Below are 17,900 nucleotides of genomic sequence, written 5' to 3'. Positions count from 1 at the left end.
TGAACCGCATGATCCAGAGGCTGACGGCCGAGGTGGAGAACGCCAAGTGCCAGGTACGGAAAGGGGCCCGCCCTTCAATACAGGAGGAGAGGAGGCTGGTCTGCAGTGCACATGCAAACGTGAGACAAGGAGCAAACATCAAAGAACGACACTATCTCCTGCATGGACAATGCTCTCCATTTTCACTGAATGGAAGCAGGGGAGCAGAAGGGAGGGAAGCGAGGTGACAAGGGCTTTCCTAGTCCTGGGGGCACAATGAGGCAGAAGAAATAGCACTGGTCCGGGGTAGGAAAATTGGACTCTCAAACCAGCCCTGTCACTAGCTCTCCATGCAGCTGGAGAAAGCTTTTAGCCTGTATGGCCCCTTGTTCAAGATCAGTGATCAGCACTCACACGTCAGCAGAGGTTAGTAAGAGTGACACCGTCTGTACCCAAGGCAGTAGGGTGCGGTAGGGATTGCAGCAAACTAGAAAGCACAAAGAGCAGAACTAGCCAGATCAAACTGAGGCAAGCCATGTAGAAATGCAGGTCCAAATTTTGACTTTTCCAAAGTCACCAGGAATCTGGATTTTCAAAATGAAGGCACCATGCCAACATTTCTGAGTGTACTAGTTTGCAACCCCTGACTGAATAAATGGTTGAGTCCGCTTCCTCTGATAGTCAACAGTCAGTGCATGCTTGGCTTCCAATCCTGAATCTAAACCAGGGAGCCTTAATAACCTGTCCCTGCCCCACTCCCAGAACTCCAAGCTGGAGGCCGCGGTGACCCAGTCTGAGCAGCAGGGCGAGGCAGCCCTCACTGATGCCCGCTGCAAGCTGGCCAGTCTGGAGGAGGCCCTGCAGAAGGCCAAGCAGGACATGGCCTGCCTGCTCAAGGAGTACCAGGAGGTGATGAACTCCAAGCTGGGCCTGGACATCGAGATCGCCACCTACAGGCGCCTGCTGGAGGGCGAGGAGCAGAGGTGAGGAGTACACCTGTGGGGAGTGTGTCTCTTCCATAGCAGATTTCATATTATTTACATCTAGTTTGCATTAATATTACTTAGAGGAGGGACTTTACATGTTAACAGCAGATTTCATGGCTTTACTCTCAACTAATTGTCCCTTTCTTCTTCCCCCAAGGCTGTGTGAGGGCGTTGGTGCTGTGAATGTCTGTAAGTAACCTATATTGGGGTTTCAGAAATAAGGACTTAGGGTTCTAGGGGGGCACACTTTCTCCTAAAGGGCAGAAGTATTTTAGACTATGGGCCTGCAGTCTGTGTCACCTGCTCAGTTATGTTGTGGTGTGAACACAGCCACAGCCCTAGGCAACACTTAAAGGAATAGATATGGCTGAGTCCCAATAAAACTTTTTTACAGAACAGGAAGCCAGCAAGTGATATAGTTTGCAGACCCTAAGAGGGAGCAGGTGGGGAGTGAGTGATTAAGGCTTTTAAATAGCTGTTTCTGCCTACTAGAAGCTCCTGAAAAGTATGGCAGGGTGGAGTGCCCAGGTGTGAGGCTGTTGCTAGGGGGCTGGCAAGGAGCTCTCAGCAACAGAAGTGGGGTTAGCAGGTAGCGGCCGAAGACTCCCACGGGGCTAAGCTCAGTCCCTCCCTGCAGGTGTGAGCAGCTCCCGGGGCGGGGTCGTGTGCGGAGACCTCTGCGTGTCGGGCTCCCGGCCTGTGACCGGCAGCGTCTGCAGCGCCCCCTGCAGCGGGAACTTGGCAGTGACCACTGGCATGTGCGCGCCCTGCGGCCAGAGCTGCGGAAGTGGCCGCTCTGTGCGGTTCGCGTAGAGCCCCCAACTTTGCAAGACGCTGCTCCGAGCCCACTGCCCCTGCCTCCCACCTTGGTTCCGGAGCTCCGAAGGCCCCTGGAGCTTGCGCCCCTCCCCACTTGTCTCTTCATTTCTTCTCCTGAGGGCTCCTGTACAGGTCTGGCAGCTCTCCCCCACCCCCAGGTGTCTAAATGAAAGGCTTCCTACCAGCCCGGGGCAGAGACCCAATCCCAACTCGGGCTGCTCTGGAACTTGGATGTCTGTGGCTTCTGAGGGGTAGACTGGTCCCAGGGCCCCTGGGGTGTGGACGTGCTGTGAGCTGTGCCTCCCGGGCTTTTCAAACCGCCCCCATGGGGCAAGGATCTGTGGCTGCCTGGGCTCCCTCTCCCCTTCCTGGGTGCTTGGTCTCCACGTTTCCAATAAAGCTCAATATGTATAATGCGATCCGAGAATCTCCCCTTGATCTGCACGCTTTGCCTTCCTGCCCAGATTTCTACGTCAGAGGCCAACAGAGGCGCTGTCCTTGGCCAGGGGCGGGAGGGAGAGAGCACTGTCTTCGGGACCCTACCCTAGTCACTCACGAATCCTGAAGGGCCTAGGGTCCTAAAACCCAGGTACACTGAGCCCAAAGGAAGGATATAAGGGCAGCAGGAGGAGCTTTCGCCCAGTGGGGAAGCGTGCGAATTGAATCGCCCATCTTGGCTGAAGGCCTCAGCGGACACCTCTGGTCCACTTTCTGCACTCCCCCTCCCCACTCACTGCTCAGTCTATGAAACTCCCATCCTTGGGGTCAAATGCACAGACTTCCTCTCGAAGTCAACACTTCATAGGAGCTGGCTCGCTCTCACACATACCATCACCCCCTGGGGACCTCTCACCTCCAGGGACTGTCATTTGTCCTGCCATCTCCATTCATAGGCCTGACACAAAACAGACACACAGGCCCCCTGTAAGAGAGTCCCTCCAGGCTCCAGGGCCTGGCCTGCCCCTGCCCCTGGCAGACCCACCAGGAAGGGCCCGAGGGAGCTGGCATGAGAGTTGGCTGGGCTACCCGAAATCCTGGGGGGCATTCGCGGCCTCTCATCACAGGAGGAATGTACCCTGGCAGCACAGGGCATGGGGTTGGGTGTCCAAACAGCCCCAGGGCCCCTCAGCGGGGGAGGACTTCAGTGCCCACTTGCTAGCAAAGCCTGAATTTTCCAGATGCCTTTCTGGACTTCCTCAGGAGGGGTGCTGGAACCAGCCCCAGCCCTGGGAGGAGCCCCAAGACTCCCGTGAGAGGAGTCCAGTGCCACAGAGCAGCCCCCAAGTTGCCTGTGCACTCTCAGCCTTCTGCATGAGGGGCTTCCGGTTCCAGGGCAGACCCTGCCTCTCCGCCTCCCTTCCTCTCCCTTCCCTCTCAGCCTACTGAATCCAGGACACTGGGTACCAGGCCAGGGACTCACCCAGGCCTCAGAAAGAGGCTGCTTTATTGGGGGCTACTCTGGAGTCATTTTTCAGACTGTTTTGCAGTTGTGGGACCAGGGAGGTGAGACAGGGAGGGAGTCCTCCTGTGACTGTGCAGAGCGGGTAAGGGTCTCCTCAGACCGGCAGCTCAGTTGTGGACACTCTTGTGGACCGTGGATGTGTTCCTGATGGAATAGGCCTTGAGGGCCCCAGGGCCCCCACTGCTCGAGAAGCGCAGAGCGTTGCTGCCCATGGTTCCCCCGAAGACCAGCCCACTGCCACCTCCACCGGTGGAATTCACCACGGCTAGGAGAGAAGGGAGGAAGGCTGTGTGAGTGTGAGGCCCCCACCCTCCACTCCTCCCCACTCCTATGTGAGTGTGAGGCCCCCATCCCTCCACTCCTCCCCACTCCTAGCACAGCTGCCCCTCCCTTACCCCTGCCTCCCCTCCCCACCTCCCATCTGGCCAACCCAAAGAGAACTCTGACAGTGATAGCGGCTGTGGCCCTCCTGCACAGCTTCCCCATAGCCTGGAGGGTATGATCCCAGGGGACCTGCCAGAGCTGGGGAAGGGACTGTCTGCCATTCTGGAGACACAGCCTATCTGGATAGCACAGGGGACGTTCCCAAAGACTTACAGATGTTCACGGTGCCCACGCCATCTCCAGCCAACCTATGGGCAGAGAACGGACCTGTGAGGGCAGCTCTTGTCTCAACGCTGGAGGAAAGCACTCCTAGGCCCTCCTCCTTGCAGGGCCCGGGGAGGATCCTTGTTCTTCCCTTCGCTATCCCACACTTCCAAACTGCCTTCAGCCTTGCTGCAAAACCAGTGAGGACCCCTTACCTGCTGATGGTGTGATCTTGGGTGATGTCTCAAAGCCTTATTTCCTATAGATAAAATGGGCCTCCCTGCAGGACCAACTTCATAGGCTTGTTTGTGAGGCTTGAATGACATAATTTACCGAAAGCTCTAGGCACCCAGGAGTCAGTAAATGGTAGCTGCTCTTATTGTTTATGTAAATATCTACGTTTCCTCATCAGATCATAAAATCCCAGAAGTGGACTGTAGCCTATTGATCCCTGTGTCTCCAGCCCTTAGCACGAGGCCTGGCTCATAGTAATTCCTTAATGCGTGTAGAAATAATTAGTGAGCTGTTGGCTGATTGAATGGGATTCCGGCCAGGCTGAGACAGGATAGATGGGGTGACTAATTAACCTGTGGGGCTGACAAAGATCTTGCAGTGGAAATTAAAAAGCCATGAGACAGCTGGCTATGTTTGTTTTGTGACTCACCACCCCATTGTCACCAAGTTCTTGGCCTTGGGGAACATTTGCTCTGCATGGGGGACAGGGGACCTTACCTTGGCAGAGGGTGTGAGGGGAGCTCAGCTGGCCTTGGAAGCCTCAATCCCAGGAAGGTGGCAGAACAAAGACCAAGAACATGAAATGGGTTTTCTGGAAGTTTCCAGTCCCCTTGTTCAAATGGCCCTTGTAGGTGCTGGCTATTGCCGGCAGGTGTGAGTAGAAGGGACAGCCAGGGTGCACCAGGCAGCGATTCTACACGAGAACATCTAGTACAGCCCGAAACATAGAGGGAAGCCACCTCCATGTCCAAAGCTCTGGCGATTTGACTGTTTTCTTTTCTCATTTAAATGAGTACTTATTTTGTGCCTGATTTTATATTTGTAACTTTGTATTCTTAAAGAAGGTACTCCAAATTGTGTATTTCTAGACCACTCATCCTAGAGCTGCCCCTTGGAAGGACAGAGGTGTTAACTGATAAAAGCAAAGCGTCTATCTCCGCGTCCCCCCCAGGAACAGGGAAGGGATGATTTCCTCTCAGAGAACCAGGAGCTGAGCTTGATTACAACAACCTAGGCAAGACTGGGCCATTAGAAGGGGATGTCTCTGCTTGCTGTGTGACGTTGGGCACATCACTCACTATCTCTGAGCTTCAGTCCCGTCATCTGCTCTTGGAGGAAACTGGATCAGGTCCCACTCTAAGGGTCCCCCAGCTCGACTTCTATAAGGAAAACAGGCCCAAGGTATGCATTCCCAAGAGGGAGGGCCCCTGCACCCACAGGGGAGGAGAGTGCGAAGGGGGAGGGCGTCTTGGCTGGAGCTGCCTGTGCCCCAGACCAGCTTCTTATTTCCCTTTGGTGTTCAGGTCCCCACACTGCCATGTGCACATGTAGCCTCCTGCATGAGGGGCCTCCTACTTACCAGAGAGGACTACGTTTCTACTCCCCCACCCCAGCACCTCCCTCCCCACTTCCTCCTCCTTCCCACCTCCTGCTGCCATGTTTCTCCTCTCCCTTAAACACCCTCCTCTCCTCTTGCCCTAGCCCTGCAGGAACAATGCTCAGAAAAGGAAAAAGTTCTCTCATCTACTCGGAATTTTACAAATACAAGTTACTAGTCTCTGAGTGCTTTCCTTCACAGATGTTTTGACCTATAACCTCTCTGAGGACAAAAATTTGTCCTATAAATTATCTTTCACCATGGGGCCTCTGACAAAGGAAGCACGATGAGTCTGGCTGTGGTTTTCCACTTTCTCCAGGTCTTAACTTAACCGAAGCTAAGACTCCAAAGTCTGGGTTGTCTGAAAGAGACCAGCCAACCCAACAATGTGAGAAGGAAGCCTGGACACCAGACGGGGGTGCCTCTTCTCTCATGAAGAATCCCCTGTAACACTAACCCATCCCAGCCTCCTCTCTGACTACGGGTGAGGACGCAAATGCCTTACACACATATCTCTAGGACACAGGAAACTGCTCATCCCCCACTCTCAGTCAACACCGCACGATGCAGCACTTAATTATGTAGTAAGAAGCCACCTGGCATCATGGAAGAGGCTTGAACCCGGAATTAGCACACCTCACTGCACACTGGCCCTGATCCCTCTATTTTCAATAGTAAAACTAGGGACCAGTAGTTGGCATAGTGGCTATGTCATTAGACTCCCATGTAGTCGACCGCAGTTCGAGTCCTGGACGCAGTGGCTTAAACTCATGCCGAGTGCGTGTGCGTGCGTGCCCAAGATCCCAAGAGGAGAATAGAGGAGAAGGGATTGCGGCATGGCCATCCCCCTGGGGGGTGATTTCTCACTTTCTGTCTCTCTTTCTCTCTCTGTCTTTCTGGCGAGCACATGTGCCCTATAGAAAAAACCTCCCCCCCAAAAAAAGTAAAACCAGACCGCAGCTTGCCCTTCTGAGGACCAGAGAATCCATGGGGTCTGACCTGCTTACCTGAATGTGCTCTGAGGACCAGATGTGATAACCCTGCTAGTGGCCACACACACAAGGAGGCTGTTATTACTTCAACTTTCCCACTAAGCTCTACACCACATGGTCTTTCCTTCTAGAAGGTCATCGAGGGCAAAGAAGCAAGCACCAGCTCTGCGCATCTGCCACCCCATGCCCTGCAGAGTAGGTGCATGCAAGAAATGCCAATAGGTAGATGAGTGACAAGCCACTGGCTCCACTGAGCCCCGGGATCCCCAGGTTCCCTGTCCCTCACCGGCTCTCCTCGCCCTCCAGCAGCTTGCGGTAGGTGGCGATCTCGATGTCCAGGGCCAGCTTGGTGTTCATGAGCTCCTGGTACTCGCGTAGCTGCCGCGCCATGTCCTGTTTGGCCCGCTGCAGGGCGGCTTCTAACTCCTTCTGCTTGGCACGAGCGTCCTTGAGTGCCAGCTCTCCACGCTCCTCAGCCTCGGTGATGGCAGCCTCCAACTTGGCACACTGTGGGCAGCAGTGGAGCTGTGAACTGCAGAACAGGGCTCGCCAGTCTCTGCCTTCCTGCCTGCCCAGCCTGCAGCAGGCACCTGGGCCACTTGCTTAAAATGACTTCATAGGCACCATCTATGCCTCCAAGCACCAGGGAATCTCGAGGGTTAGACCCATAGATTTGGATATCCAATGTCTAAGTTCCAACTCCGGTTCTGCCACTTACTGGCTATGTGACGATTCAACCTGTATAAGCCAACCTCCCGTTTTCTAAGATTAACTATCAGTGTCTAGCTCAGGGGAGTGCTGCAAGGATGAGATGAGATAATACACAAGAAGTCCTTGGCACAATGTCTAGCCCACACAGGTGCTTCCACACTAATACGATTCTACTAATAAATGCTATTATGAGTTGCAAATGTCCAGCCCCCAGCTGGAGGAGCTCTAAGGCTATAGGATCCTCGTTGAGTCTCTGATGTCTGGCAGCTGACAAGGTCCAGAAACAACCTTTAAAACAGGTACCAAGTGGGAACAAGACCAAAAGAGGTGGGCTTGGAGCACAGAGATCGTCCCACTCCTTGACCCAAAATGCATGCCACAACCATGGGTTTGGGCAGGGGTGGTCTGGCTCCGATGGACCTGCATCTGTCTTGAGCACTGCCACTTCCCACCTGGCCTTAGAGTCCCTCTGTTTTGGGCTCCTGCCTCATTACCAGGAGCCTGTCCTGTTCTGAGCCTCATCTTATTCAGCTCAGGGTGCTGCCCTCCCCACCCTAGCCCAGAGCTCCTGCTCCTCCCTCCTCCCCAGCCATTCTCCTCCCCAGCCGAGGCTCCTCTTCCCTCTGCTGAGGCACCTGCCTCTATGCCCAGCCACCCAGCTCTCCCCAGGAGGCCCTCAGACGCTCTCTGCCCCACGACCTTGCCTATCCTATTGGTGCCCCAGGGCTAGGGCCGTTCCTGTGGCTTCTGGAAGTCCCTTCCAGCTCCTCTCGAGGGCGCTCGATGGTGGGAAACACCCCAGCTCTGGAGCCTGGCTCTGTCCCATTGTGTGAGAAGAGGACTGGATGTAGTGGAGGCTATCGGGCTTGGGAAAGAGCCACTCATTACTCTGCTTTCTCTCCGGGCCTGGAAGCTGGCCACCTCACAGTGACTCACAGCCCTGAGGCTATGCCAGGAGGTAGAGTCTGCCTCTGTAAACAGGCCTGCAGGGCTTCACGGGGAGGATACTTGTAGGTAAATCGCCCCCACATCCCAGTAGGCGGGAAATTGGCCTGGAAATTCGTTTCTGAGGCTGCTACATGTGGCACCTTTCCTCCTGCCCTCCTACTGCAGACACTGCTCAGGCTGAACCCCTCTATTCTTATACCTCAGCCAGCACTCAGGGGGCACCTCCCTCATCAATGCCCCCAGCCCAGCTTCCAGCAAAGCACATCCTCCCAGTCATCCCTCACCTGGGATCTGTACCCCTGCCAAGAGCCAGGTGCTAGAAGATAGGAGCAGTGACCCACGAGACATTTGTCACATCCCAGGAGAGGTCGGGCCATCAGTAGCTTAATTAAGACAAACAGTTTCGGAGAATGATAGGTTTTTCAAAGAGCTTCAGACAGGCTGTGATACAGCAGGGGGTGGCAGAGGAAGCCATCTCTGAAAACGTGTCTTTTGTCCTAAGGCTCAGGATGAGAAAGGGCCAGCATGGACGGAGCTGGGAGAACCACATTCCAGGTGCGGGGAACACCAGTGTGAAAGCCCTGAAGCGTGAACACGCTTGGCAAGTGTGCAAGGTACAGGAAGCCAGCTAGCAGGACCTGAGGGGAGGGGGACCGTGGGAAGCGAGGTCAGGGAGAGTAAGTGTTCCCGCTGGCTCTGTCCCCTGTGAACGGTGAGCTCCCAGGGACGGGAGGCGCACCACATCAGAGCAAGTGCGAGCAGAGCGCCCAGTACCAATACAGTAACTAGTGGTGGTTCTTCTCAGCCGGCCAGCCTGTGCTTCCTCCCCGGGCACAGTGCACAGCCCAGTCTCATCTCCTCGCTTTGACCCCATGCCAGGACCCAGCCAAGAACACACTGTCTCACAAGTGGACCTTAGGCTTCAGTGCACCAACTTTGGCCCAGGGAGGACAGGACTAATGCTCTGCCCTCCACCCTCCGCTCCTCCTGAGCTTGATCTCTGTGGGCTGCCCTTCGCAGGCCCCAGGAGTGAGGAGGAGTGAGCAGAGGGCATGTCCCACCTGGTTCTTGACGTTGTTGATCTCGGCCTGCAGCCTCTGGATGGCACGGTTCATCTCTGCAATCTCATTCCGGGTATTCCGGAGTGTATCCCCGTGCTTTCCAGCCTGGGCCTGCAGGGTCTCGAACTGGAAGGGCCATCAGAGAAGTAGGGCAGGCGGTAAGCAATGATTGCAGGTGACTCGGCATTTGCCCATCCAAGAAAGGCCCATTTCAGCTTATATTTCCAGGGAAGGATAGTCTGACTCCCAGCAAGCTTCACCTGATGCCAGGAGGCCAGACTGCTGGGTGATGGAATGGGGAAGGGGGGTTTAGGCTCCTCCCAGCCAGGACAGAGAGGACAGGGAAGGCTCCCTGGGGCCCACCTCCACTGCCCCTGGGGCTCTTCACACTCTCACTGTGCCCTAGTGCAGGAGAACCACTGCCAGCCTCAGACACTCCCCAGTTCGACAGCTCTAATCCCAGCACCACCCACTTTACAGATGAGGAGAGTGAGTCCTGGAGAAGGGAAAGCACCTTCCAGGGGTCACACAACTAATCAACGGCAAAGTGAGGACCTGAGCCCAGGGCTTCCTGCTGGCATGCCTGTGTTCTCACCCAGGCACCATGGATGACTGTCTTCACAGAAAAATTCCTCTGCGCTGCTCTTAAACCTTGCCTGGACTCCGTCCTCCGAGAACATGGGTTTGCCCTAGCACTGCCTCCCAGTCCCTCATAGAGAGCTGGCCTACCTCCATAAAGTACAGGGAATGAGTCTGGAACCCTAGGATTCAGGATCTAGTCCCTGCTCTTCCATCTACTGGCTCCATGGAGTTAGGCAACTTATTTAACCTCTCTGTGCCTTTATTCACCTTTAAAATGGAGAGATTATGATGTCTGCCCAATAGGGCTGTTCTGTGGGCTAGTCAATGCAGGTAAAACGTCTGAAACATTGCCTAGTACAATGTGAGTATGTGCCAAATTTTACCTATGATAATTAAGAATCCACACCTATTTCCTCTACCCTGTGCCCTATCAGGCTGGGATTGCCCCCACCCCCAACCTTCCCCAACCAGGACCAGGCCTCTGCATCCTCATTTTCCCTGGACACTAGAGAGTACCACAGACCTAACCACAGGTGCCTTCCAGGACACTGGGACCCCAGGGCTGGAAGGCTGGAGATAAGATGAGAAGTAAGGAAGCTGCCACAAGGACCTGGCAGGAGGAGGAAAGGCGCCCCAGCGGCCACACCTTGGTCTGGTACCAGGTTTCGGCCTCAGCCCGGCTGCGGTTGGCCATGTCCTCGTACTGGGTGCGGACCTCGGCGATGATGCTGTCCAGGTCCAGGGAGCGGCTGTTGTCCATGGACAGCACCACAGATGTGTCCTGAATCTGGGACTGCAGCTCTGTCAGCTCCTGTCGGGACCAGACAGAACATCGGACTGGGAGCACGGCCCGTCCTGTGCCCGTGCCCACCCTGGGATTACCCACACACAAGGAAAAGAGAAAGAAAGAGGTCTGGAGTGGGCTGAGGGGCAAGTCAGTGAGGGGGCGTGGACCCAGCAGGCGTTGTAGGGCTCTTTCTGCACACACCTGGCTCCACAAAGAGCCCATTAAAACGTTTCCAGTAACAGTCCCGTAGGTTGAATAGGAGGCAGAGAGTAACAGTGTGGTGAGCTGCGATGGTCCTCACACGAAGGTCCCTCACTACGAAGTGCTCTTGGGTTGTGAAGGGGGGCCAGTGAGGGGAGGATGACAGAAATCCCGTCCCACCCTAGAACAGCTATTCCGCAGCCTTTAAGCTGGTAAGAGAGCTGCTTTTATGGACAGGGAAGTGCGTCCGTGATAAACTGTCCCATGAAAAAAGGTATGGTTCTATTTTTATTAAAAGTATATATTTCTTGGCCAGCCAGTGGTGGTGAAGGGGGCTGGATCCCACATGGTTGACTGTGCAGTTTGAGTCTCAGACTCAGTGGCTTGAAAAACACATCGGGCCCATTTGTTTAGATGGGCCCAAAATCCTGAGAGGAGGATAGAGGAAAAGGGATTGCAGCGTGGCCATTCTTCCTGGGAGGCGCTTTCTTACTCTGCCACCACGCCCCATTGCTCTGGAGAGTATACACGCCCAATAGCAAAATTTAAAACACGTATTTCAATGTCTCTATGTGTGTTTATGTACAGACATAGTAAGAACGGTTGATACAAAGATCATACAGTAGGTATAAGTGATCTCAATTTTGTGATTTACTTAACTTACTCGATTTTTTGCAATGAGTATGTATTACTTTTACAGTGAGAACAATTTTCTACATGTATATCATATGCCTATGTGTGTGTGTATATATATGTGTGTGTGCGTATGTATAAATATATACATACAACTCACAACATATGTGATAGACCTTGCACTGAGACTAGAAGTGCCCAAAATAAGCCTCAAGGACCCAGCCCCTAAATGAATGCACACATGCAAATTTACTCTGACTGGCTAGAAAAGACTAGGCTGGAGAGAACAAGGAACTGGTCCATAATTAGCCTCACATGCTAATATGCCCCAGCCCAGCTTCTGCAACATGACTGGCTACCCTACCTTCCACCTAAGGCCACTACTGGGAATGGAGAGGCTTTCAAATCCTCAATCCCTAGGAGGGAAAAGAGCTGGAAGCCGAGGGCAGGGTAAGGATGAAAGAGAGAGAGAACGCCTGAGAAGGCCAGACAGAAAAGCGGTTGGCTGGTGGGCAGCCACCCACCCAGGCCCTCTGGATATAAACTACAGGGTACTCCAGTCTCTCCTGACCTGGGCTCCCCTGCCTGCCCCACTCAGCCCACCTTTAACCCTATTGCAGCCTAGGATCCTCAGCCACCTTCAGTCCCACCCAGTCCCCCTCCTGACAAATGCTGCAGTCATCCGTGTCTCCTGAAGGCCAGCCCTGATGGACGCCACCTGCTCTGCTACACCCAGCTCCTGCTGTTATGGATTCTGAGTCCAGAATAGGCAAAGAGCAGGAAGACCCCTGACACCCCAACACACAGCAGACGGGCCCAGAGGCAGGGAACTGGACCAGAGGGCCCCTGGTTAGGGCATGTGGGACACGACATATCCTCACCGTCTCATTAATGTTCTTCAGAAAGTTGATCTCATCATTCAAGGCATCCACCTTGGCCTCCAGCTCCACCTTATTCATGTAGGCAGCGTCCACATCCTGGGAGGACAGGATGCAAGAGGGGCAGGGGATCCCGTGTCCTTACTAAAGGAACATTTAGTAGCGGTAGGAGAAGCTGGCCCTGTCCAAGCCCCAGGGCCAAACCCCAGTGCCCTACCAAGAAACCCAGTTTTCCCCTGACTGCCCACCATGAGCAGGGGCCTTCAGGCTGCCCTGTGGGCACCACCTCCACACATCATCTCAGGGCTGGGACTGCCTTCTCAGCACTGGCCACCCAGAGCAACCTAAAGCCCCAAACCTGCATTTAATCTGTTTCTAAAGGTGTTGCACCCCCTAGCTGGGAGACCTGAAACAAACCTCTTCAATTCTGCCAGCCTCAACATGTCATCAGTTACTAGGGGAGTATAAGCCATTCCAGATCCAGGATGCCTCTAGCCTGGGTGTTTAACTTGCAGCACAAGAGACTGATGCAAAGGGGCCATGGACAGTACCCCACGTGGAGATGACACCTGGGCCTTCTAGCTGCACTCTCCTAGGGTTAAACCCAGTGGGCAGGGCCCACTTTTACTTATTCCTGAATCTCTAAGGGCTCAGTTCTTGGGGACAGGTTGCATTTCTGTGGATGAGCTGGAACACTGAGCTGCTCAGTGTGTGGGGAAGAAGAATTTTAAAGGGCTTATAGAACTAAACCCTTTAGAAATTCCTAAGGCCACCCGACCTCCAATTGCACATCTCCAGGGACAGAGAGCTCTTCTGCCTGGAGGCAGCTCATTGCATTCACTCAGCAAATAGTGTAGGCCTGCCACGCGTCACCACCCTCTGAGAAAAATGCCCTGACTGAGACAGAGCACTTCCTTATTCCGGGTTGAGATCTCCCTCACTAACTTCTATCCTTTGGTCTTAGTTCTGGCTAGAGGCCTAGAAGCAAGTCTGGTCACTTACCAAGCACATGCACGCACACGCCCACAGGAAAAGCTGTGCTATCAGGCTTCCAAGCCTCTCCTCCAATCCCATCACTCCCCTCTTTCAAAGCCCAGGCCAGCTCTTAGCCACAGGTCCCCACCGGCTGCTCAGGTGAGGGGTCCTGTAGTCCCCCCGTCCCATCAGATCACCCCCACAAGCCTGTCTTCCCCCTCACCTTCTTCAACACCACAAACTCATTCTCAGCAGCCGTGCGACCATTAATTTCATCTTCATACCTGCAGTAGATGGGGGAGCACGGTGTCGGTGCAGCTTTGCCTCTGCCCTCCCTCCATACTGCTATGAAATCTGCCCTGCCTTCCCGCCATGACTTTCTAATGACACACTTGGGGGAAAAAAAGGTATTAGAGCTATAAATCCAAAGCTCCCTGGCTTCCACATGGCTATTCCTAGGGCTTTGAGTCTTGGTGTAGGGTGAGGGCAGGGGAAGTGGCATGTAGGAAACACGTGACTCAAAAGAAAGGCTGCATATGTTGGGGAGAAGAAAGCAAATAACAGTAGCCATGCTCTGGACTGCCTTCTATGGGGCCTGCGCTCCCATGCATTAACTGGGTTCGTGCTCACAGCAATCCTGCAGCGAAGGTACTGTGATGATCAGGGAAGGCAGCAGACAGAGAGGAGCAGAATCTGCCCAAGTCACTAAGCAGCTAAGTGGCAAAGCTCAGACTTGAGCCCACGCAGCTGACTCCAGAGCCCATGCCTTAATCCCTACCCAGTCCCACCCCGAGGGCTAAAGAAGGGGCCTGAGGGGGAGGAACCTGTGCAATCAGGATGACAGGTGCATAAAGTCCTCAAAGAAGTAGACCACAGCTGGAGGTCTAGCCTCCCAACCCTGCTCTGGCAGTTCCCCCTCCCACCCCTCTTATTCCCAAAGAGCTGGTCCCTGGCCCTTAGAAGGATTTCAACAAACAGGGCACAAAGAGAGCATATGGGTCTGACCCAGTGTTTGCTTGAGGACTCAAAATAAAGGTGCCAGAAACAAGAGCCAGCAGTGCCCAAGAGCTGCTGGGAGCAGTGGGAATGGCCTGGGCAGTGCCAGTGGGGAGCAGGATACCAGACAGGCTGAGACCCTCCAGGAGTCCAGCCCTCAGTAGGAGGTGGCCACCCCCCAAAGTCACACACTCCCTCAGGTCCTGTAGAAGCTATGGAAGTAGCTATGAGGCCATCATTCACCTTGCCTCAGTGCTGTGCTACTAAAGGCAGAGGGTACACAGTTTGGAACTTCCGGCAGGTATGTGCCAGTCCTTCCCTCTGCCCCCCTGCAGCTCCTCCTCCAGATGCACCTGGAGCTCAGCCTGGTCCACTGGAAGGTGCTCTAAGACTTTGAGTGGGGGAGTATGTGTGCAGAGGGTGCGCATGCATGCACACACACGTGAGTCCCTCCCTGCCATGCACCTGTCTGCTTCTACCTGCTGTGGATTAATCCTGCTGACTTCTGCCCCAGGGAAGGGGGCAGGGGACAGAGGCCTTATTTGCTCTCCTCCATGAAGAGCCAGTGTGCCTGTTCCTGCTTAGTCACACAGCCACAGGCAAAGGACAGAACCCACTCACCACCCCCAATGCCCACTAGGCAGGTGTGCCAGGGAGGGGCCCAGCTTCAAACTTCAGGCTCTAGTTTCTATTCAATGAGAAAAGAGCCAGCACCTCAAAGGGCTGTTGGGTCCCTCCTCACAGCAGCCTTTCTGGCCCTTGCCCTGCCCAGACCCACCTGCAGCCTCTGCAACCCCACCCATTACCTGCAATGATCCTTCTCCCTCCTGGCTTCTCTCCTTCTCCTGGGAGCTCCATGTCTCCTGGGAGTCAGGGACTCAAAATTCAAGTCCTAACTGTCCCAGTGAACTGCAATGCTAACTTAACCAAACCCTGAAACTCTCTGGTCTCTAATTCCTTACCCAAAGGGAGGAATGAATTCTCTAGAATGACCTGTGAGGGTTGTACAAGTTCTGAAGCACCCCTGCCATAGAAGACCTTCTGCCCTCCCCTCTCTTGGAGCCTTGGTCAGGCACCCAAAAAAAACCAGGCAGGTCAGAGTTGGGATGAGATATTTCAATGGGACTGAGACAAAAGAAAAGACTTGAATGAACTGGAAACAGGTGCGGGGACAAAGAGGCAGAGGAGGGGCAGGGAATATGGTAGTAAAGGGCGCCCCTCCAGGGCATTCTTCTGAGCAGCTGCACACTGATTCTGGATCCAGAGACACACAGAGGGTCAGGTGAGGACCCTCAGCTGCAGAGAGGCACACTGGCCTGGGGGCAGGGATGCTGGTAGTTTGCACAGAGCTGGGTGGGGGGAGGGCAGAGGGGGACATTACTTGTTCTTGAAGTCTTCCACCACATCCTGCATGGTCCGTAGCTCCACCTCCAGGCGGCCCCCATCTACCTGCAGTGCCTCGAGCTGCCCCCTCAGGCCAGCAATCTGGGCCTCAAAGACACTAGGGAGGCGGCTGCCCTTGGCCGACTTCTGCTCCTGCAGCAGCGCCCACTTGGTCTCCAGCAGCTTGTTCTGCTGCTCCAGAAACCGCACCTGGAAGGGGCATGGAGGAGGCAACTGGTGAGGACCCCACAGCAGGACTGAGGAGGGTCTCTAGTCACCCAGCATAGCCCACATTCCCACTGGCTATGACCCTGGCTGAGGTGCCCCTCTCCTCCGGACTATCTCAGGTGTCACGGGCATCTTCCAGGGAGCTCTGCCAGGTTCACTGCTATATCCAGTGCTTGACTCTCGACAAGTGTGCTGTGGGGCTCCAGCCTCCTTCGCTCCCATTACAGGGGGTCTCTGCTTCCTCGGGGCTGACCCTGCTCCACCCCTTCCTTCAGGCTGGGACTTTTTCTCTTCTTCAGTGTCTTCTTCCCTTCCCCTTTCCTGCAGCAAGGTCTCAGGACAGGGTGCTATAATCAACTCACTATAAAATGAGCACCTACTGTGTGCTCAGCCCTGGTACCAGAGAAAGAAAAACAACTCTTGGGGCCAGCAGGTGGCCTGGTGGTTGAGGTGCTGGACTTTCACATAGCCAGCTACCTGTCAAGTCCAGGACTTGGTGGCTTGCTTTCTCATTCTCTCTCTCTCTCTCTCTCTCTCATTTTCTCTTTCTCTCTTTTCTCTCGTGTGCCCTATAGCCAATTTTTAAATAATAAGTAAATAAAATAAATTAAATTTAAAAAAAGGACCACCAGGTATGACTGGCAGTGGGAGGCAAGAGAAGCCTCCTCAGCACCAGCAATTCAAGGAGCCAGGACAGTTAAGATGGTGTAATTCAAGAGCAGGCAGGGGCCTGGGTCTGGGCCACCTGCAGAACCCAAAGGATGTGCATGACTGAATGAATGGTAAAGGAAAAGAGGACATGGCGGTGGGAGACAGGGAAGTACAGCAAGGCAGGAGAGGAACGGCTTGGGCCACACCTGAAGGAGGAAGCCCTAACCAGAGGGCCCAGCAGGCCCGGCCCTTTGTTCCTTGGTCCAGTCCCACTTTGCCCCACCCCAGACCCACTGCTCAAGCCTGTCCCTCCCCTAGCTGGAGGGATCCACTTCCGCAGGAGCAGACAGCCAGGAAAAACACTTCCCAGATGGCCCCTCCCCAGACCTCTGTGCCACTCTCTGCTCCCAGCTGGGCTATCTCCAAGGGCAGCTGTCTGCACCTCCTGCCACCAGAGAGGCTGGAGGACCAGGCAGGTGGGGTGCGAGCAGCTGGACACCTCCTTTCCTCTGGCCTTTTATTTTCAGCATCGACCTCAGCATTGACAGCGTCTGAGAGCACCAAGGCACCTCTGCTGGGAAGGGCGTCACCCCTACCCCATCCTGACCCCACAAAGCAGCACTTCTCAGGGAACCAGAGGGAGAGCTATTGGTCTTGGCTTCTAGAGCGCCTAGCCTGATGCTGGTCACAAAACTGCCCCAAGAGCCCAAGTGGACTCAGACGCAGCCAGGGCTGCCAGGCAGAACCTGGGTACACATTCCTGGGGGGAAGGGAGGTCCAATTGGGGGGCTTGCTGGAAGAGAGGGGCTTGGGCCTGAGGAGACTAAAATAGCAATAGGCTAATGAGGAAGGGCAAGGCCACGGAGACAGCGGGATAGTGGCAGAAGGATGGGGACACCAGTCCTCCCAGCGCCTGGCCTGTGCAGGCAGGGCTAGTTAGGGCTGTTGCTGTGCCTGGGCGTGGCTCCAGGCAGAGTCCAGTCTGGCTCACCTTGTCGATGAAGGAAGCAAATTTGTCATTGAGGGTCTTGATCTGCTCGCGCTCCTCCTGGCGCACACGCTGGATGGAGGGGTCGATGTCCACCCGCAGAGGGGCCAACAGGTTCTGATTGACGGTGACCTCACGGATGCTGGCGCCTACCGGGCTTCCATAGGCAGAGCGCACGGCCACCAGCGGCCGGGAAGCGCCCAGGCCCAGGCCGTACAGGCTGCTGCTGCCGCCAAAGCCGCCCCGGCTAGCAGAGCTCAGGCGCACCTGGGTGCTGCGACCCGGGAAGGTGGCGGAGCGCGAGCTGAAGTGGATGGACATCGTGGCTGGGCCGGGCTGGACTTAGCGGCAAGCGAGGAGGATCGCGAACTCTCTGACCTCGGGGGACACTCGGTCCCTTTTATGGCCTCGGCGGCGGCGGCGCGGGGTGGGGGGGGTAC

At 55.0% G+C, this 17,900-nt stretch overlaps 2 protein-coding genes across 2 annotated transcripts in view; one reads left to right on the top strand and one right to left on the bottom strand.

Annotated features, from left to right (window-relative positions):
• The window catches only part of LOC102500397 (uncharacterized), a 41,192-nt gene extending 38,998 nt beyond the window's left edge, over positions 1-2,194 (top strand). Inside the window, 4 exon segments of the mRNA XM_014581970.1 lie at positions 3-53; positions 742-962; positions 1,123-1,154; positions 1,603-2,194. Of these exon segments, the coding sequence (XP_014437456.1) occupies positions 3-53; positions 742-962; positions 1,123-1,154; positions 1,603-1,778 (480 nt within the window). The 3' untranslated portion in view covers positions 1,779-2,194.
• Positions 2,195-3,185: 991 nt separating this feature from the next.
• On the bottom strand, positions 3,186-17,871 carry KRT7 (keratin 7). The gene is made up of 9 exons (XM_006163165.3): positions 17,464-17,871; positions 15,592-15,803; positions 13,438-13,498; positions 12,243-12,338; positions 10,387-10,551; positions 9,159-9,284; positions 6,725-6,945; positions 3,844-3,878; positions 3,186-3,511 (listed from the first exon to the last, which is right to left on the bottom strand). The coding sequence occupies exons 1-9, from the start codon at positions 17,779-17,781 to the stop codon at positions 3,354-3,356; spliced, it is 1,392 nt and encodes a 463-aa protein (XP_006163227.1). The 5' UTR covers positions 17,782-17,871; the 3' UTR covers positions 3,186-3,353.
• Positions 17,872-17,900: the final 29 nt, after the last annotated feature.

Source organism: Tupaia chinensis, unplaced genomic scaffold (genome assembly GCF_000334495.1).
Source record: "Tupaia chinensis unplaced genomic scaffold, TupChi_1.0 Scaffold141469_1, whole genome shotgun sequence".
NCBI lineage: Eukaryota > Metazoa > Chordata > Mammalia > Scandentia > Tupaiidae > Tupaia > Tupaia belangeri.
This window is presented reverse-complemented; position numbering and strand designations above follow the sequence as displayed.

Coding starts and splice junctions, on each gene's coding strand:
- KRT7 (XM_006163165.3), bottom strand. CDS start 17,781: ATGTCCATCCACTTCAGCTCGCGCTCCGCCACCTTCCCGGGTCGCAGC. Junction 15,804..17,463: donor TTGCTTCCTTCATCGACAAG/GTGAGCCAGACT, acceptor TGCCCCTTCCAG/GTGCGGTTTCTGGAGCAGCA. Junction 3,879..6,724: donor CTGGAGGGCGAGGAGAGCCG/GTGAGGGACAGG, acceptor CTCTGCCCATAG/GTTGGCTGGAGATGGCGTGG.